The sequence below is a fragment of the Quercus robur genome, chromosome 2, assembly GCF_932294415.1.
Source record: "Quercus robur chromosome 2, dhQueRobu3.1, whole genome shotgun sequence".
Lineage (NCBI taxonomy): Eukaryota > Viridiplantae > Streptophyta > Magnoliopsida > Fagales > Fagaceae > Quercus > Quercus robur.
Window position 1 is genome coordinate 24,135,010 of NC_065535.1, and position 18,375 is coordinate 24,153,384.

At 34.3% G+C, this 18,375-nt stretch overlaps 1 protein-coding gene and 1 pseudogene across 1 annotated transcript; one reads left to right on the forward strand and one right to left on the reverse strand.

The window, feature by feature from the left end:
* The first annotated feature begins 6,840 nt into the window (after positions 1 to 6,840).
* Positions 6,841 to 7,786, forward strand: LOC126696478 (uncharacterized). The gene is made up of 3 exons (XM_050393215.1): positions 6,841 to 7,039; positions 7,107 to 7,201; positions 7,307 to 7,786. The coding sequence occupies exons 1-3, from the start codon at positions 6,841 to 6,843 to the stop codon at positions 7,784 to 7,786; spliced, it is 774 nt and encodes a 257-aa protein (XP_050249172.1).
* A 943-nt stretch (positions 7,787 to 8,729) lies between these two features.
* Positions 8,730 to 12,264, reverse strand: LOC126696486 (cytochrome P450 94A2-like; annotated as a pseudogene).
* Between the last annotated feature and the right edge of the window lie 6,111 nt (positions 12,265 to 18,375).

Genomic DNA, 18,375 nt, shown 5'->3' on the forward strand with positions numbered 1-18,375 from the left:
GTCTCCTCTGGAACAAAACACTAGCATTCAAAACTTACTCTCTCTCTCTCTCTCTCTCTCTCTCTCTCTCGGATTGAAGCTTTCTCTCTTCACGGCACAGCCACTGGCCTGGATCTCCGGTTCCGACGATATTGGCCTTTTTCTCATCGAAAAATCCCTAAAATCCCCACTGGTATAGTCACCAAATTTCAAAATTTTTCTCCCTTCCACCAAACCTTGTTGTACGTGGGACACCAGCGTCGATTCTCCATGACCATGGCTACAACTAGAAGCCTCCAAGGCTCACACGACCACCACTGGTGGTGCTTGCTGGCCTAACCTTCTCCTCTCTTTAGGTCTCTGTTTTTTCGCTCTCTCAAGTCCAACTGTGGCCAAGCTTCTGCTTGCACCACGACACCACCATTTCTAGTGATGCTTCTCACCATATATACCACCATTGGTTTAAATATAACAATAATTCATTTTCATCATTTAGGTTTGGCAGTAACTTAATGTTCTATATTATTTTAATGTTGATTTTAGAAATACACAAAAGATGTTTGTGAAAATGTTTGATAGAAACTTTGAAGTAATGTTAAGCTCACTGATGATAAAAATAATTGGGGTTTTTGTCAATTTTTGTTGTTTTGGCATGTGGGTTTTTTTTCCTCTTGTTTGCTCACCGATTTTGGGTTAAAAGGATGAGATTTACTCTTCTAATAATGTGACTTCCTTTGTGCATACTTGCTGGATATGTGCATACTTGTTTATTTTCTTTTACAGTGTTCTATTATCTTTTATTGGTCTTTTTCTGTCTGAATTCCCCTTTTATTAGCTAGTATTTTTTTTTTTTTTGGTAATGGTCACCTACACAAATATTTTGTCTTTACCATTCTTGTATTTGGGTTTCCTTTAGTTGCAGAAAAAATTTATAGATGACTAGCACCTTATGCATGGTCAAATGTTAGACACTCTTTTACCTCTCAAGGATTCAATTGCTCATAAAAATTATTCAATGTTCATGTGTTTGAGATTTTGTCTATTTTTTCTGTATTGTGAAAAAGTGAGAGCAACAAGAACATTTCACAATTTTCACTAATACCTCTGTCTTGTTATTGTTTCCTTTGTTTTCTCAATAATTTTTTCTAATATTGATGTTTCATCTTTATATTGTACAAGGGGAAAGGAATTAGAGAAAAAATCAATGCTTTGGATTTTGGACTTTTCATGACTACATAGCCTAGGAAATGAAATAAAAACTTCTTTTAGTTAGCTTATTGCTACATATATGGCCATTTTTTCTCTTGAACATGGAGTTGAATTGGTAGGTCAAAGAGTTTCTAGATAATTTTTGCAAAATGCACCCACAACAAATCTCTTTTAAGAACTGGAAATATTAATTCTAGTAGAACCCATGGAGGGCTGGGGGCAGTTGTAATTCCAAGATATGTTAAATATATGTAAAAGTTAAAAATAAATAAATAATGCTTTTAGATTGGAACACTGAGTGCCAAAGAGGTTATATATAGGCTTCTTTAAATTTAAAAGGTTTACTTTGCTTAAGTTTATGCATGTGATGTGTGGCTTAGTTATAAACTTATAATTTTATTTGTAATGTACTTTCAAGAAGCTGGAGGCACACCAACTATAACTTAATGAGTTGGTCATGCCATTTAAGTTTGTAGAAGAACTTGATCTTGAAGCTTACAAGACCTTCTTCTTATTTTTTTTTTTTTCTTTTGTGGGAATTATGTATCATGAATATATGATGATGGGAAGATTTGTTTCTTGCTAACAAAGTGTATATTTCAACAAAACTATTGTTATATGGCCTTGGGACAAAATGGGCTTCTGCCCTTTTTGGGCAAATTAATTAGCCTTTTGCCCTTCTTCTCAAACTAAATAGGGAAATGCCCCTTTTTTGAAAATCGAGTTTTTCAAAATCGATTTAAGCCCTATAGTGACGTTTTCAAGGACCTATAATGACGTTTATAAGGACCTATAGTGGCGTTTTGTAACTTGATATCCATGAAATCAAATTGCCTATAACTCGATTTCATGGATATCAAGTTATAAAACGTCACTATAGGGCTCCGGAATCTTTTTTTTTTTTTTTAACTCGATTTTGAGAAACTCAATTTCCAAAAGAGGGGCATTTCCCTATTTAGTTTGGGAAGAAGGAAAAAAGGCTAATTAATTTTCCCAAAAAGGGCAGAAGCCCATTTTGTCTTATGGCCTTGTGGTCGAAGTGTACATTCTAATAAAATTTTGTTCATTTTTAGAACAACTTCATTTCTTGTCTACTCTCTTGAATTAAATTTTGATTGTAAAATTGAAGACTCTTGATATGTATTCCTTGTTTTTAAAAGAATAAGAGTCATGTAAACACTTTGATATAATTTGTGTTTTTGAGTCATTGTCAATTTTAGTACTTGCTCGGTTGCTCCAAGTAAATTCATGCACAAAAAACAATTCCATTTAGTCTGATAAAAATTCGAAATGCATTAAATAAAGCATATAACATAAACAAAATTCTATACATTACATATATTCGTCAACACAAAATCAGCTTAGCCGCACAAAATCAACTACAACATGAAGATGCAACAAATTGCTCAATTATTCAGTTCCGTAGCAACAACAGAAGGCAAAAACACAACACCAGCTAGCCAGAACAAGTCCATTTCATACTCTCTTTTTTTTCCCCTTTACTCAAGATGTATGGTGATAAATACAAGATGTCCTCATTATTGTTGACAAAGCTGTATATGGGTGATAAATACAAGATGGCCAACAATTAAAGGTTAAATTTTTTTCTTGTTAACAAGAATCAAACCACAACACTTCTCTAATTTTATTAACTGTAGTCTGCAACCCCAAGGGAGAAAGCCTCTTATACAAATTAAATTTGCCATAACACTCTGCTTATTCAAGAGTTGATATGTCAAAGTTGGTTTCCAAATTGTTTTGAGGAGTCTTCTTTTGCATGCACACCTCACCAAGCGTACCTCACCAAGCAAAAAACAATTGTCAACTAGATCCTATAGGGATACACGTAGCTTTAAACCAATGGACGTTCATGCTTCCAAATCATCTAGATCAGCATTCACCACAACTGCCCTCACAAGTATGGAATGAGATCCAATGAATGGTATCTACAGGAAAAAAAAATTTTGTGAGAAAAAATTAAGATATTCAAGCCAACAGTTTAAGTAAACTAACAAGTAATAACACCTATAGTGACTCCAAGGAATACTAACAAAACACTAGCATTCTAACAAATTTGTCAAAACACTAGCATTCTAACAAATTTGTCAAAGGGTACACACATAAAAGTCATCAATCAGTCTACTACTAATTGTGTGAAAAAAGAAAAAAAAAATCCACAATCCCTATTGTAGGAATGTGAGAATACCACATGAGAGAACAATTATTACCAAGAGAAAATTACCGTGAACCAAATCATATTTTTGTTATCATTTCTAGTAAATTTTGGCTATTCCAATGCTATTAGTTTACTACCAACCAAGGGAACTAATAGTTTTCAATGTCTGCTCCCATCTAAAAGCATGAAGGACTAAAGTAAAGACTCACCTTAGATATTTGCTAAAAAAGCTTAGGGCAACCAGCAGACCACTTAATGTAGTTAACAAATAAATGGTTTTTCATTATTGTGCTATTTTGAATACAAAATCATAGCTTTTATGAGAATAATTTGTCTACTGTCTGCCTGAGATAAGTTCTAAACGATAACACACTAACTTGAAAATCCAATTTCCATACACATAACATCACAATTTTAGCATCACATTAACATAAAAATCCACACAAAAAGAAGGTAGAATACAAAGAGATAAACTAAAAAATCTATGAAGCATTTCAACAAACACCTTCAGTGCCCACCCAAAAACCAGCTTTAAAAATGCAATAATAACAATTATCGTTAATACCAGAAATCTAATTGCTTGTCCAAATTAGCTCATATAAAGAAGTTCTTGAACACTACAGGCTAAAAACATTTGGAACCTAGAAGCATAGGATTTGACCAATTATTTTTATCATCAGCGTGCATAACATTACTTCAAAGTTTCTATCAAACATTTTCACAAACATCTTTTGTGTATTTCTAAAATCAACATTAAAATAATATAGAACATTGAGTTACTGCCAAACCCAAATGATGAAAATGAATTATTGTTATATTTAAACCAATGGTGGTATATATGGTGAGAAGCATCACCAGAAATGGTGGTGTCGCGGTGCAAGCAGAAGCTTGGCCACGGTTGGACTTGAGAGAGCGAAAAAATAGAGACCTAAAGAGAGGAGAAGGTTAGGCCAACAAGCACTGCCGGTGGTGGTCATGTGAGCCTTGGAGGCTTCTAGTTGTAGCCATGGTCATGGAGAATCGATGCTGGTGTCCCACGTAGAGCAAGGCTTGGTGGAAGAGAGAAAAATTTCGAAATTTGGTGATTGTACCAATGGGGATTTTAGCAATTTTTCGATGAGAAAAAGGCCAGTATCGTCGGAACCGGAGATCCAGGCCAGTGGCTATGCCGTGAAGAGAGAAAGCTTCAATCTGAGAGAGAGAGAGAGAGAGCAAGTTTTGAATGCTAGTGTTTTGTTCCAAAGGAGATACAACGCAGGGTTTGAAACATTTTAGGGGTGAAATTGTCTTTTTATAATTTGATGATGTGTCAAATTTAAGAGCCATTGGATTGAATAAACGAATGAGATTTAAGCCATTGGTTTGGAGCTGATGTGGAGCTGAATCACCAAAAAAAGGACACGTGGTACTTTCCTATTGGTTGGCTGGAGCAAGGAGGACCACATCAGTGGTCCTTCCGAAGGAACCAATAATTTCTCGTGTAGGTGTAGTTCTCAATTTACAAGTGCAAGATAAAAATAAAAAATAAAAAATATAGTACAAGATAAATTCCAATTAGTCTTCGTCTAGTTGTACCATGTTTGACTCCCCTCAATCATAGTCTATAAGTGAACAGTAATTAATAATTATATATATAATGGATTTTGCTAATATGGCCCTTAGGGCACACAATAATTAATCATTTTTGGAAAAAAATTCCTCGGAAATTGAAAAAATATTTACAACTTTTTCAATTTCCGAGAAAATATTTCCAAAAATGGAAGGTTTAATGTGTGCCCTAAGGGCACACATTAACCGAACCCATATATAATAAACAACATGGCTTAACTTTATAACAGCTGGACAGGAGTGAATCAGGTAGAATTTCACATCTTTATTTTGTCTTCATCAATTGTGAACTGCGTCAATTAGCTGGTCATTATAGTTATCAAAATATGATATTGTTTTTATATAGTGGTTCATTCCTGATATGATGGTGAGCACATCTATTAGTTCACACACAGGACTGTCTGCCCATGCTTTAAAAATCGAATTTCGAAACACATTTGGTTCTACTTTTTCTTCTTCCCCTGATTGCATTATAGTATATTCTGATTTACCATAAAAATTTGTTGGTAACCTATATGATAAAGGGTCTTTAAACAGCGTATTGTCTTAATAAAGGTCATCTATGTTTTTACAGTTTATGTCCTTATTTGGTGTGGTTTTTTCCCTCCACGGGAGATTGTCATAAAATTGGGAAACTCTATTGCCAATGAACTGAAACTTTTTAGCTACTTATTTTCTTACCAAAGGTCAACTCTTTTTTATTGTTTATGTTATTATTATTGGTCAATTATTTGATAGGCTGTTCATATTCTATTTATTAGTTCCACAATCTTTGAAGGTGACTCGTTGGTAGTTCATAACTCCCTCATAGGCTCTGTTACTCCTCCAACCAGTATCTACAGTTTGATCTCAGGATCCTTGCTTCAAGCTACTCGTTTCAGTGATTGCTTGTTTTCTGTTGTGCCACGATGTGGTAATAAAGTAGCGCATGGGTTAGCCCAACACGCTAAGTCCTTATTGGATTCTTTCATTTGGTTAGGAACTTGTCCTCCTTTTGTGGAGCAGTTAGTAGTTTCTGATGTAATGTTTTCTTCTTCTTAGTAAAATTGTCATAGTTCGCATCCAAAAAAAAAAGTGCTGTAGTGTAAAGTCTAAGGCCCTGTTTGGTAGAGTAGTTTAACAACATGTTTTTCAATTTTTAAACAACATTACACGCCAACGAACTGAGGCTTTTAGTTACTTATTTCTTACCAAGGTCAGGTCTTTTTTATTGTTTATATTATTATTATTGGTCAATTACTCTTAAACTTTCGGTCAGGTCAGGTTATACGGATTTTCAAACCTTTAACCCATTGTCCAAACTAAATATTCGGGTTTACTAAGAAAACAAACCGAATCCAACTGATCAGAGGCTTCAAGTTGACCCACTGGTCTAAGGGTCTGTCGGATTCGACCTTAAAACAAGCCCACCTCCCTATCAAAGTAAATTAAATTAATAAGATAAATTAAAGTCACAATATTGTTAACAACATACTTCATAATTACCTTATTCATATGATAAGTTATTAACAGTAGTCAACAAAGTAATGTTACTATCCTAATGATGACTCTGAAAATCAAAAACAATTTACTAACTCAATAATTGTAAAAAATGTTTATTGTGTAACATTGCTCTAATTTAATGAGAAAATTTTAATGATTCTTTTCTTTTTCGTGCCATAAAAGAAGAAAAATTATTGAATACTTTGGAAGTATCATAAAAACATATTGCTAAGTTTTGTGAATGAAATTTTTTGGTTAATAATATGAATTTAGACTTAACTGAGCCTTTTAAACATAAATAAACTCATGATTAATAATATATTCATTCCCGTGCAGTAGCATGGGTTACATACTAGTTATGTTTAATGTAAAACTTTTGCATAGACATGGAAAATACATCCAGTGAACCTATCAATGAAGGAAAGAAAGGAACTAAATTCCAATGGACACCTGAAGAAGATGATAAGTTGGTTAAGAGTTTATTGGAACTGGCTAACGATGTTAAATGGAAAGCAAACAATGGTTTTAAGCCTGGTTTTATAGCAAAATTAAAGGAATTAATGGAGAAGAAACTGTTGGGATGTGGTATAAAGGCAAGTCCACATGTAAAATCTAGATACAAAACTTTAAGAAAGACAACATTGGGCAATAGTTGACATGCTTGGTCTAAATACCAGTGGTTTTGGTTGGAATGATAATGAGAAAATGGTTGCAGTTGAGAAACAAATTTTTGAAGATTGGGTCAAGGTAATCTTCTTCTTCTTTTTTTTTTTTTTTTTTTTTTTTGTCATTCTTGTTTTAAAGACCAATTTTTATTTTATTATTGAATTTATATATTTTGTTTCCTGTTAGGGTCATCCAGATGCTAAGGGATTGCAGAATAGGCGCTTCCCTCTTTTTGATGACTTAGCACTTGTGTTTGGTAAAGATAGGGCCAGTGGGGATAGAGCTCAACATGCTAGAAATGCAATAAAGGAGTTAGCTAGTAGACAAGAAAACCAAGCTCCTACAAATGAAGTTGAGATAGAAAAAAATGCTGGTATAGAAGAGATCAATCGAAATAGTTATGGTTCCCAAACACAAATACCCAATCAAGGTGTTAGCACAAAGAATCTAAATAAGAAGAGGCCAAGATCCAATGATGAACTAACTGAGACCTTAATGGAGACAATGAAAGACTTTGGAAAGAAGTATGAAGAAGCTAATGGACATATGGCCACCATTGCATCTTGCTTCAAGATTGAGTCAGAGGAAGCTGAGAGAAGAGTGAAAGTATTCAATAAGCTATTGAAAATCGAAGGACTTTCTATATCAGAAAGAATCAAAGCTTGAGAATTGCTTGCGGCTGATACACGTAGATGTGATTATTTTTACTTATTGCTTGGGGACATTAGGTATGACTATGTTATTCAAGTGCTCATTGATGCAAGGGTGAATACATTATATATGTAATAGATAGCATTTGTTTCATTGTTGATGAACCACTTTTATTTTTATTGCTACTTCTATGGCCTTATAGACCTAAACGTTGTCAGGTTGTTTTGTTAGGGATTAAGCTCTTTTAAAAATTATTATTAAGAATAAAGCATTAGAGAATTTAAATAGTTATTTTTGTATTGTACTTATCATTTTGAAATGTTAGACTATAGTTTTAATGAATTTATCATAATTTATAGTTTATATTTTTTTTTTCATTATTTATTTAGAGGAAGATTTTTTTTTTTTTTTTTTTCAAGACTGATATTGGATTTACAAATTTAAGGATAGAATGGGAAAAATAAATAATTCAGTTAAGATTCGTAAGAATAAACCAAACATTATAATCTCACATTCCTAATAATCTTATTAGATTCCCAACTAAACCAAACATAGGAATAGTTATATTCATCGGCATCGAAATTGCAAGACATCACATTTCCAGTAATGTAGATGCTAAGAGTAATGTGAATTCTCCCGTACCAAGCGCCACCTTATAGTTTTGGCTGAGTTGGGTTCTACATATGAATAGTTGACATTTATATAGTCGTTGTCTATCTATACATAATACTCTTTTTGTAATTCTTTAAGTTTTTTTATGTTCTTATTCATTGCACAATAAGTACATGCTCCCTAAACTAGTATAGTACTAGTATTGCAAACATTTCACGTCACAATGAATCATATAATATAAACGAAAAAAATAAACGAAATGTTTATTATACACATGTAGCATGTAGACTATTGCTGATGGCTTAATCACTACTCTAGTCACTAGGCTAAAATGGCCAAGTACCACTATTTGGCAAAATGTGTAAAGATCTACCACTATTTAGAAATATATATGGATGTACCACTCTTTTAAAACTCGAATTTGTGAAAGTCTAATTTGCCATGTAACTCGAGTTCTTGAAACTCAAATTACATAATAAAAATTGGTGGCTATTTTTTATGGAACTTGAATTTGTCAAACTCGAATTACACGACAAACTTGAGCTTTACAAAACTTTTACAAACTTGAGTTTGAAAGAAGTGATAAATTTTTAATTATTTTGCAAATAGTAATAAATCGCTACGCATTTGGCCAGACAGTGAAACTTGGCCATTTTGGCCCTAGTCAATACTCATAACTCATTCTCGTGATCAAAGATGATGATCCCTCTCCATAATCTTCACTGGAAACCCACCTTTCATCTTGGAAGTCAAATAGTACATGTACTCTGGTTCATGGTGTACACCTTGTTCAAATGCTGGCATCACCTTAAACCTCCTTAAAACTACAGCCCAAGGCCGGCTCAACAGTAGATGCAAGAGATGCAATCGCCTAAGGCCTCCAAATAAAAGAAGGCCCCACTTGTAAAAATTTTTTTTATATATAATATATTTATTTATATATTTTAGTTAAAAAAAAATTTAAGCATTTTTATTGGTCAATAAAATGCATTAAAAAGGCCCATTATATCCTAAAATGCAAAAGATTAAAAAGGAAAAAAGAAAAAAAAGTCAAAGTTCAGCTAACACAATTAAATTTTAGGAGACAAATGTATTAACTCATTCTTGAAATATGCTAAAATTAAAATTAATAGCAGAAAAATTCATTAATAATATAACGTAATTGTCTTCAAATATGCTAAAATAGAGATTATAAATGTCAAAAACAAAAGAAAAACCTCTCAACTCTCTACCTCTTCATCTATATTCTTATGATTTTACCTTTCTTTTTTTCATCTTCATCTTGATTTTTTATCTTTTTTTCATCAACTCAGTCAGCCCATCTAGCTTAAAATTTTTCTTTGTTGATTCCTGCATACCACTCTATCAGGATTCAGGCACCAGCCGGCAGTCACAGAAGATATTTTTCTGCTTCAGTTTTTTCTCCCCCTCTTTCTCTTTGTCTTTCCGAAAATAAAGACTCGAGCCATCTATTTCTTTAACTTATATTATATATATTTTTTGTTTGTTTCACCCATTCACTGCACTGCACAACTGTTTGATGGGATGGGACACGTTTTTTGTTCTGCCCGTCTGTGGACTTTTATCTACTTTAAAACTTAGCCATAGAAATTGGAGAAAAAAGCTGATCCAGTTGGATGGTTCTCAATTTTTTTTTAATAGGAGTACTGTGGTCAGTGGTCTGTCACGTCACGTGACAAACCACTGACCACAGCACAGTTTTTTTTTTTTGGTTAAAGACCACAGTTATTCACTTTGGTCCGACGGTTTCCTAACTTTTTATTTTATTTTATTTATAATCTGACACTTTATTTATTATTATAAATTATTATGTCAATTAATAATTTGATGTATATCATATTAACTCATTTGTATTATAGTGACACTAATTTATTAAATTATGTATTAAATTAATTTTTATTTGTGCAGGTTTAAACTTTCAAGTGGTCATGGCTCTAGAAAAATTACAATAACCAGGTTCTATTGTTTTGTACTTTAAATTTTATTTTTAGTTAAATTATCATTTTTAATTATAAATTGTGTTTTATTTATCTATAAATATTTTCTCATTATAAATGTCTACTAGAAAATATTTATCCGGATATGAAAAACTTCTTAAAAAGAGAAAAATTGAAAAACAAATTGAATCTCAAAAAGGATCTATGGATAAATTTGTTACTAGTATTAAAAAAAACACAATAGAAAGTTTGGGTGAAAATATTACAAGAAAGATTAAGTGGATTAGCTATATTATCAATTGAAAAAGAAATGTTAGAGGAACTTAAATACAAAAACTTAATTAGTAATTTTGCATCTCAAAAAGCAAGAAAAATAAATTTTAAATAAAAAAATTCAATATATAAATATATTTTATTTTATTAATATTTAATTATAAAAAGACCCCATTTAAAATTTTCGCCTAAGACCCCAAAACTTGTTGAGCCGGCCCTGCTACAGCCACCACCCTTTTCATCTGCAAGAAAGCCATATCCTGCCCCAAACAAATTCTAGGACCCGCCTGGAACACAGGGTATGTGTACGAGTCTCTCCCCACAAACTTCCATGATGATGATGATTTCGAATTCGAATTCTCTTCCTCCTTCTGCAGCCACCTCTCGGGCTTGAACTCTGCCCACTCCGATCCCCATAGCGTCTCCAACCTCCCCATAGCGTATGGAAAGTACGACACTCTCGTCCCCTTCTTCACCACTGTTCCTCCGGGTAATACGTCGTCGTTCACTGCCTCCTTCGTGTCTATCGGGACTGGTGGGTACAGCGGCTACAGCCGCATGCTTTCACATAGAGAAGCATGTGTGTACACCATGTCTTTCACCTCGTCATATATAGGCGCTTCCGATTTTTCATATATTTCCTTTAGAATCTCCGACTCGATTTCCGGATTCTTCGATAAAAGCCAGAAGAACCATGTTAAAGCCGCGGACGTAGTGTCACGCCCAGCAAGTATAAAGCTGATCACAATGTCGATCACGAAGTTCTCGTCCGAAAGGCCAGAGCTCAAGAACCTTGACAACAGGTCCACGGAATCGAGGCTCTGTTTCTCTCCAAGCTCCTGCTTCTTTTCATTTATTATGTTCATGGCGAACTCTCGTATTTCTGAGACAGCGATTCTGAGACGCTTTTCTGAACCAATATTCAACAACTTCTTGATTTTCCATATGACTGGGAGTAACGCATCGAACCTCTCGCTGCTGTATCTGACGCCATCTTCAAATGCTAAAGCTAGCTTGGCTTGTGGAAGAGAGGGAGACAAGTATGCCGGGTCGAACCCGAAAGCGATCTTACATATATTATCGAAAGCAAACCTTTGAAGAATGTCTTGAAAATCGAGGACAGTTCCATGTTTGGCAGCTGAGGAGAGAATGGGGATGAGGCGATCAGAGAGCTCGGTGTCGACAACGGTTTCGACGAACTTGCGGAGAGATTTGGTGTCGAATTCGTGGCTAGAGACTTGTCTTTGGAACTTCCAGGACTCACCGTCGACGTTGAAGATGCCGTGGCCAAGAAAGTCGGTGAGAGCTCGACGGGCAATGTCGCCTTTTTCGTATTAGGGAAGTTGGTCTTGAAGATATGTTGGACCACGGCGGGGTTGCCGGAGAAGACCTGGTAGGCTGCGTAGGAGCGGCGGAGAACGATGGTGGCGGAGGGTGAGTCTTGGAGGATGTCTAAGAGCCATGGGTGTAGGCGCTTTCGGTTGGCGAAGATGGCGAATGATGAACCCACTAGAGGGTACGATTTGGGGACTTTGGATTTACATTTGGAATTGGAATTGAGAAAGACGAAGAAGAGAAGGGGAAGTAAAAGAAGGAAAATGGGGACTAGAACTTGCATTTGCAGCAGCAACATGGTTTGTGTTTCAGTTTCAGTTTCAGTTTCAGATTGTTTATTCTGTTTTTGTTTGCATTAATAAAATGCAATTTTAAACCTTTTTTTTTAAAAAAAAAAGTCAATGTTTAGAAAGAGGAGAGTCGTTGCACAAGCTGTGCCACTTTGTCTTTATATGGCACTAGCATTATTCTTGCTCTCAAGTCTCAACCTACCTATTTATTTGGTTGGAATAAATTTGAAATTTAAATATATAATTACCAAGGAATACAAAACAGCTAAAACGATGCCTTTCCGAAATTTAAAAAAGCATATTACCAAAATAATATATTTTAGGGGCAAATTTCATTTTTGTCCTTTACGGTTTAGTGTCAATTTCATATTTATATTTTATTGTTATTGTTAATTTAATCTTTACATTTTGTTGGTACCTACCACAGAACTTGCACACTTCAAACATACATAACTTCTGCCGTATGCAATTTTGGTGTTGGCATATAAGTGTATTAATTTGTTTCATCCCTCTTCTCCTATACGTGTGTGTCTCATATAGTATTGTTTATTAAAAAAAAATATTAAAAAAAAAAATCTTACATGACTAATAAAATAATAATAATAATTTTTTAATAATTTTTTTTTTTTTTAAATAGTAGTGCTACAAGTTCTATAAGTTTTACTATAATGAGTTTACAAACTGGAGTGTTGCTAATTATAAAAAAGCAATTCATATATTTATTTATGAGGTTGTTGAAGTTCATCAATCATATCCATTGCCACATCAACTTGTAAGTTTTAAGCTAAAATGCAAATTACATTTTCTAAATTTGACTGAAATTCATTTCAGTTTTCTAACTTTATATTTGTTCAGTTGAGTTCTCTAAGTTTCAAATTTATTTAATTTAGGTTTTTTGTCCAATTTCATTAAAAATATTGCCAATAAGTATGCTATTAACTAATGAAAAATATTTTTTTTTTAAATTCTCGCATAAAATATCTATGAACTATTTTTATTAATTTTATAGATTTCTTTCATGTGAGAAAAAAAATTAATGGAAAATTTTTAACGAAATTGGACAAAAGCCATGAATTAAATAAATTTGAAACTTAAAGGACTCAATTAAATGGAAGTGAAGTTAGAGAACTTAAATAAATTTTAGTCAAACTTAAAGGGTGTCATTTGTATATTAACTTAGGTTTTACAAAGTAAATATTGTAGTAACATTTTCCTTAAAACAAGCCAAGTCAATCTCATAAAAAAAAAAATCAACACTAGAAAATTAAAAACAATATTTTTTAACAGCAAAAATAAAAATAATATTAATTCAAAATTTTAAGGAAAAAAATGAATAAAAAATCTTAAAATCTCATCCTGCAATTTTTTTAATCCCTTGCAGTTTCTTAGCCACTAAAAACATCTAAAAATATTGTTCCCTTCCCAAATTCAGCTTTTCTTCCACTTTCTTAGCAACACAACAACTCAAAAACACAACCAAATCTCCCTGAGATATTTTTAGTTACGACTCCAACGCAAAAAGCTGTTCTGATCTGATCAAACTCAAAAATAAAATTCAAAAAAAAAAAGAAAAAAGAAAGAAAAGAAACTCTAACTTCGAAATGGTACGTCAAATTTCCAGCTTCTTCTTTAGTTAAATTCATTTATTTATGTAGGAGTAATTTCATAGCTTGAAAGCGGAGGCTCTAATATTATAGATTTTATAGTCCATTTGGATTGAGGGGGAAAGTTGAAGAGTAAAATAGAATAGAATAAAGTAGAGTTTATTCAAAATTAACCTATTTTCAACTAACTCTATTCTACTCCTCTCCCCTCCACTCCCCCTCCCTCTCTCCTCAATCTAAACAAACCCTTAATATAGTTGGTATGGTGGTGGTATTTATTTACAGCAAGAGATGAAGATTGAGGGAAAGAAGTGGGAACTGAAGTACTTAGAGCATTCGCATCAATTCATGCAAATTTTTTTTGTTTATTTTAGCATAAGAACCTATTTTTTCTATTTTACATTATCACTTCTCAAAAACACCAACATTATATTATCTATTTTATACTTAATTTTATTCAAATATTATTTCTTTATCAATTTTTTATTGTTCTCTCTCTCTCTGAGTAAAGAAAATATTAAAATAACATTTTTGCATATGAACAATAACTGGGTATACCACGGTTATTATAATTAGAATCCTATTTTGCATAATTTTTCATGAGTTGACGTGGACTACACATTCCCAGCTAATTCAGCCCCAAAGGGAGTTGCCCAATGTGGGTAAACCATCAAAAGTTGGTCAAGGAGTCAGTTTATTTTTAGGGGCCTAAGAATGGTTTGTTTGAAGCTTCAGCTACATACATTAGGAGTTATATGTATCCATTTGGGTGAAATTTTTGAACACTTGACCATTTTAATTAGCTTTAGGTGCAAGGGTCCCTAGCCCACTTAGCAGCATGCATAGCTCGAGCTTATGCAAAAGGTCTAAAAAAGAGCCAACTCATACTCTCCAAACTACACTTCCTCAAATTTCTATGATGTCACATGAGCTTGGGTCATACTTAAAAGAATAAAATATAATATAATACATAAATTAGGCCAACAAGAAAATCGAGCTAGGTTGGAATTGGGCTTGTAGAAATTTTGTCGCAAAAATGACCATCAATAGAGGTAAAATAAAAGGGTGGGATAAATTTGGGCAAGAGTTTGGAGATCTTTGAGTTGCAATATTTAATTCATCATTTGTGAATTTAGCCTAATAAAGGATTGTCCTATAGAATTTGGAGATGCTTTGAGATGCAATATTTTATTCATTATATGTGAATCTAAGCTAGTGTGTTACTGTGTTATAAAAAGTCATTAGCATCTAATGAATGAGAAATTCTGAAATGACAAACAAAACTACTCTCACATTATTTGCTCAAGTCATTAAATTGATCTTATTTTAAGAATTTTATTTGCTATGCCAACAGTTTTCATGCATATTATTAGAGTAAGGACTTTTGAAGTACAAGTCAAATGTGACAAATTGGGGACAAAAAATATAATTACAAAATATAAAAATGAAGAAAAAAAAAGTGGGGAGGGGGTTGAAGAAAGAGAAGCAATTTCAAAAACCACCAAAACATTGAGATAACAATTAAAGCACTAAAAAAAATAAAATAAAAAATAAAAAAAGAACTGAAAACAAAACCCCTAAAAAGTTGAAAATGAAGTGATTAAGAACTCTAAGAGCATTCCCATTAAGCCTTCTATATGCTAAAAGATGCTTTTTTTTAGCATTTTTGACCCAAAAGCTTGCTCCATCAAGGGTTTTAAATGCTATAATTTTTGGCATTGATGAATAGTGCAATCTCATATTTGAGACCGCATTGTTCACCAAGTGTAAAATTTATATTATTTTTTTATTCAGGTGGGGTCCACTTTATTTTCTTCTTTGTCTTTCTCATTTCTGTTTCTTCCCTGTCTCACCATTTCTCTGCTCTCTCTCTCTCCCTCTGCTCAAGATCTCTACCTCCAAACCCATGGTTAACAGTCAATGACCGTCCAAATCACAAACCCATTGTCCAAATCACAAACCCATGGTTGATTTGTGACTGACCCTAAATCAGCCACCAACCATCATCACGGCAGCCCAAGGCGAGCAAACTGTGGTGGCCCACGGCGAGCAACGGCCCCATGGCCACTCATGCAATTTGAACCAACCCACAGCCACACACCTGATTTGAAGCCACCCACGACAATCCACGGTGATTTGAACCCACCCACAGCGATCTGAACCCCACCCACGGTGAGCCACGACCACCACCAACCCACAACAATTTGAATCCCACAGCAATCTAAAGCCTACAAGCCGATTTTGAGAGAGAGGAGAAGCTTTCACTGTGAGAGGAAGAGAGGAGAGAGCGTGATGGGTCTGCTAGTGGGTTTGCTGGTGGCAACAATGGTGGAGGTTTCTTTTCTTTTTTTCTTTTTTTTTTTTTCTCTACTGTGGTTAGTGGTGGTGAGTGGATGTGGCTGGATGTGGAAGTTTCTTTCTGCTGTGATTTTTTTTTTTTCTTTTTTTGTTAGTGGTGGTTGTGGTATGGGTGGTGCGTTTTTGGTGGGTGGTTGGTAGTGTGGTGCCGATGGTGTTGTGAGAAAGAGAGAGACAGAGGAGAGAGAGGAAAAAAAAAAATTTATTGAAAAATAATAAAGAAACATTATTTAAATGAAATGGTAAAAAAAATAGAAGTTTTGATATAGGTTGTATTGTAAAGTGGTGTGTTATATGTTATAAAATTGGGTTTTGAAATGCTAAATGCTATATTTTTTGACATGTTTAATGAGAATGCTCAAAGAACCAAATTATAAGACAAATACTACTTTGATGGTAGGACCCAACGGTGCAATTATGATAGAAATTAAGGGCAAGAAATCAAACATTGATAAAAATGAAATCAAACATAGAAATAAAATCAAAGAAATTTTAGAGATGAGTGAGGCCACTATCATTATAGATTGTATCTCTTCCACATTTGTCTCCATCCTTTTCAATGGAAGAAAGCTTCAGCCTTTTAACCAATCTCACGAAATCCGCCAAAGGGATTCCTTGTCACCCTACATATTTTTTTTATGTCTAGAATATCTTGGGCTTCTCATCTATGGAAAAAGAAAAATGATATGTCCACAACAATTTTTACAACAAATCCTAAGTGACAGGTTGTTACTAGTTGTTATTATTGGGACAAAAAAAGTAATCCTAGTGTTAGGTTTAAATTTGAACCTGTAACAACTATCCACCTATGATTTGTTGTGAAAATATTATAAAAATATTGTGGACATAGCATCTCTCATGAAAAAAAAATGCTGAGAAGACTTGGAAACCCATCAAAGCCACTAATAACCTAATTTTCTTCGGCTGAGCAACACTTGAGAACTCTTTTGCTATTGACGATGTGCTATCCATTTTTTATAACCACTATAAGGTGGTGGGCTATGCTAGTGGTGTTGGGCTGCTTCCTACTGCACTAAGCCCAAGTTTTCTGGATAAGGGAGTCGAGACTGGTCCAGCTTCAACTTAAGTTGGTCCGGCTTATGCGCAAACTAGGCCATGTTTGCCAAGAACGTGTTCACGGTAGGCAAAATTGTTTCAGCAAGTTGTGGTAGACAGACATAATAATAATAAAATAAACAAACAAATATCTGGCCACTCAATGGTAAATGACCAAACTGCCCTTGAACTCAATTACAGCAGCAATATTAATTGTTTTTGTGAAAGGGAAAGAACAGAACAGAAGTTAGCAAATATTAATACGCATGGGTTAGTCAGAAAGTTAGGGAAATCAACCAAAGTCTGATCCGCAGGAGCAAAACCAAAGAGGAAAGAACGTTCCTTCTCAACGCAGTTAATCTCTCAGGAAAGAGTCCTACCGTAGAGACTAGCTGCTCTGAGGGAAACGGACCTGAGTGGTTTTTCTGCACAGATGCTCCTTGAGGTTTTCACAGAGAGCTGGATTTCATGAGGGAGAGAGGAAACCAATCTACCGGTGCATACCTACCGCTCTAATTCTCACTTTTGTCTTTCTTTCTTGTGATGTTCTTTCTTTCTTTTCCCACTCCTTTCTTTGCTATCTCTTTGTTTTTTGTTTTTTTTTTTTTTTTTAAGTTTCTATTTCTTAGTCGAAGTTCTTGTCGTTGTCCTCCCCCCTTCTGTTCACGGCAAGACTCTCCTTTTATAGTGCCTGCCGTGACCGAATTTTACTGTTTTAGCCCTTAACTCCATTTGTCTGGTCTGGGTGTACTGGCCGACCATCACTGTTCCGTCTGTGTTTCACCCTCCCATCACCAGACAAGGAAGAGTATTTTGTTTGCTTGTCTGCCGTGGCACCCTTTTCTGCTACGGTCTAGGTTATTTCTCTCTCCCTATCCCTCATGGCATGCACCTAATGGTTTCAACTTAGCTTGCCTCTTTTGGGTAGTAAGCCATCCTAGCAGGACACCTCCCCGAAAGAGCCTAAGCCGGAACCTTCAAAATAGATTTTTCCCCTCTCCCAACCACCAAACCATGCTCTCTGAATCTTTGACCCCCCGATCTCACCATGCTCTGTTTGGGTACAGGCTAGTGGTGTCTGGGCCTTGCGTGTGCCTTCATTCCATATGTGTCCAAAA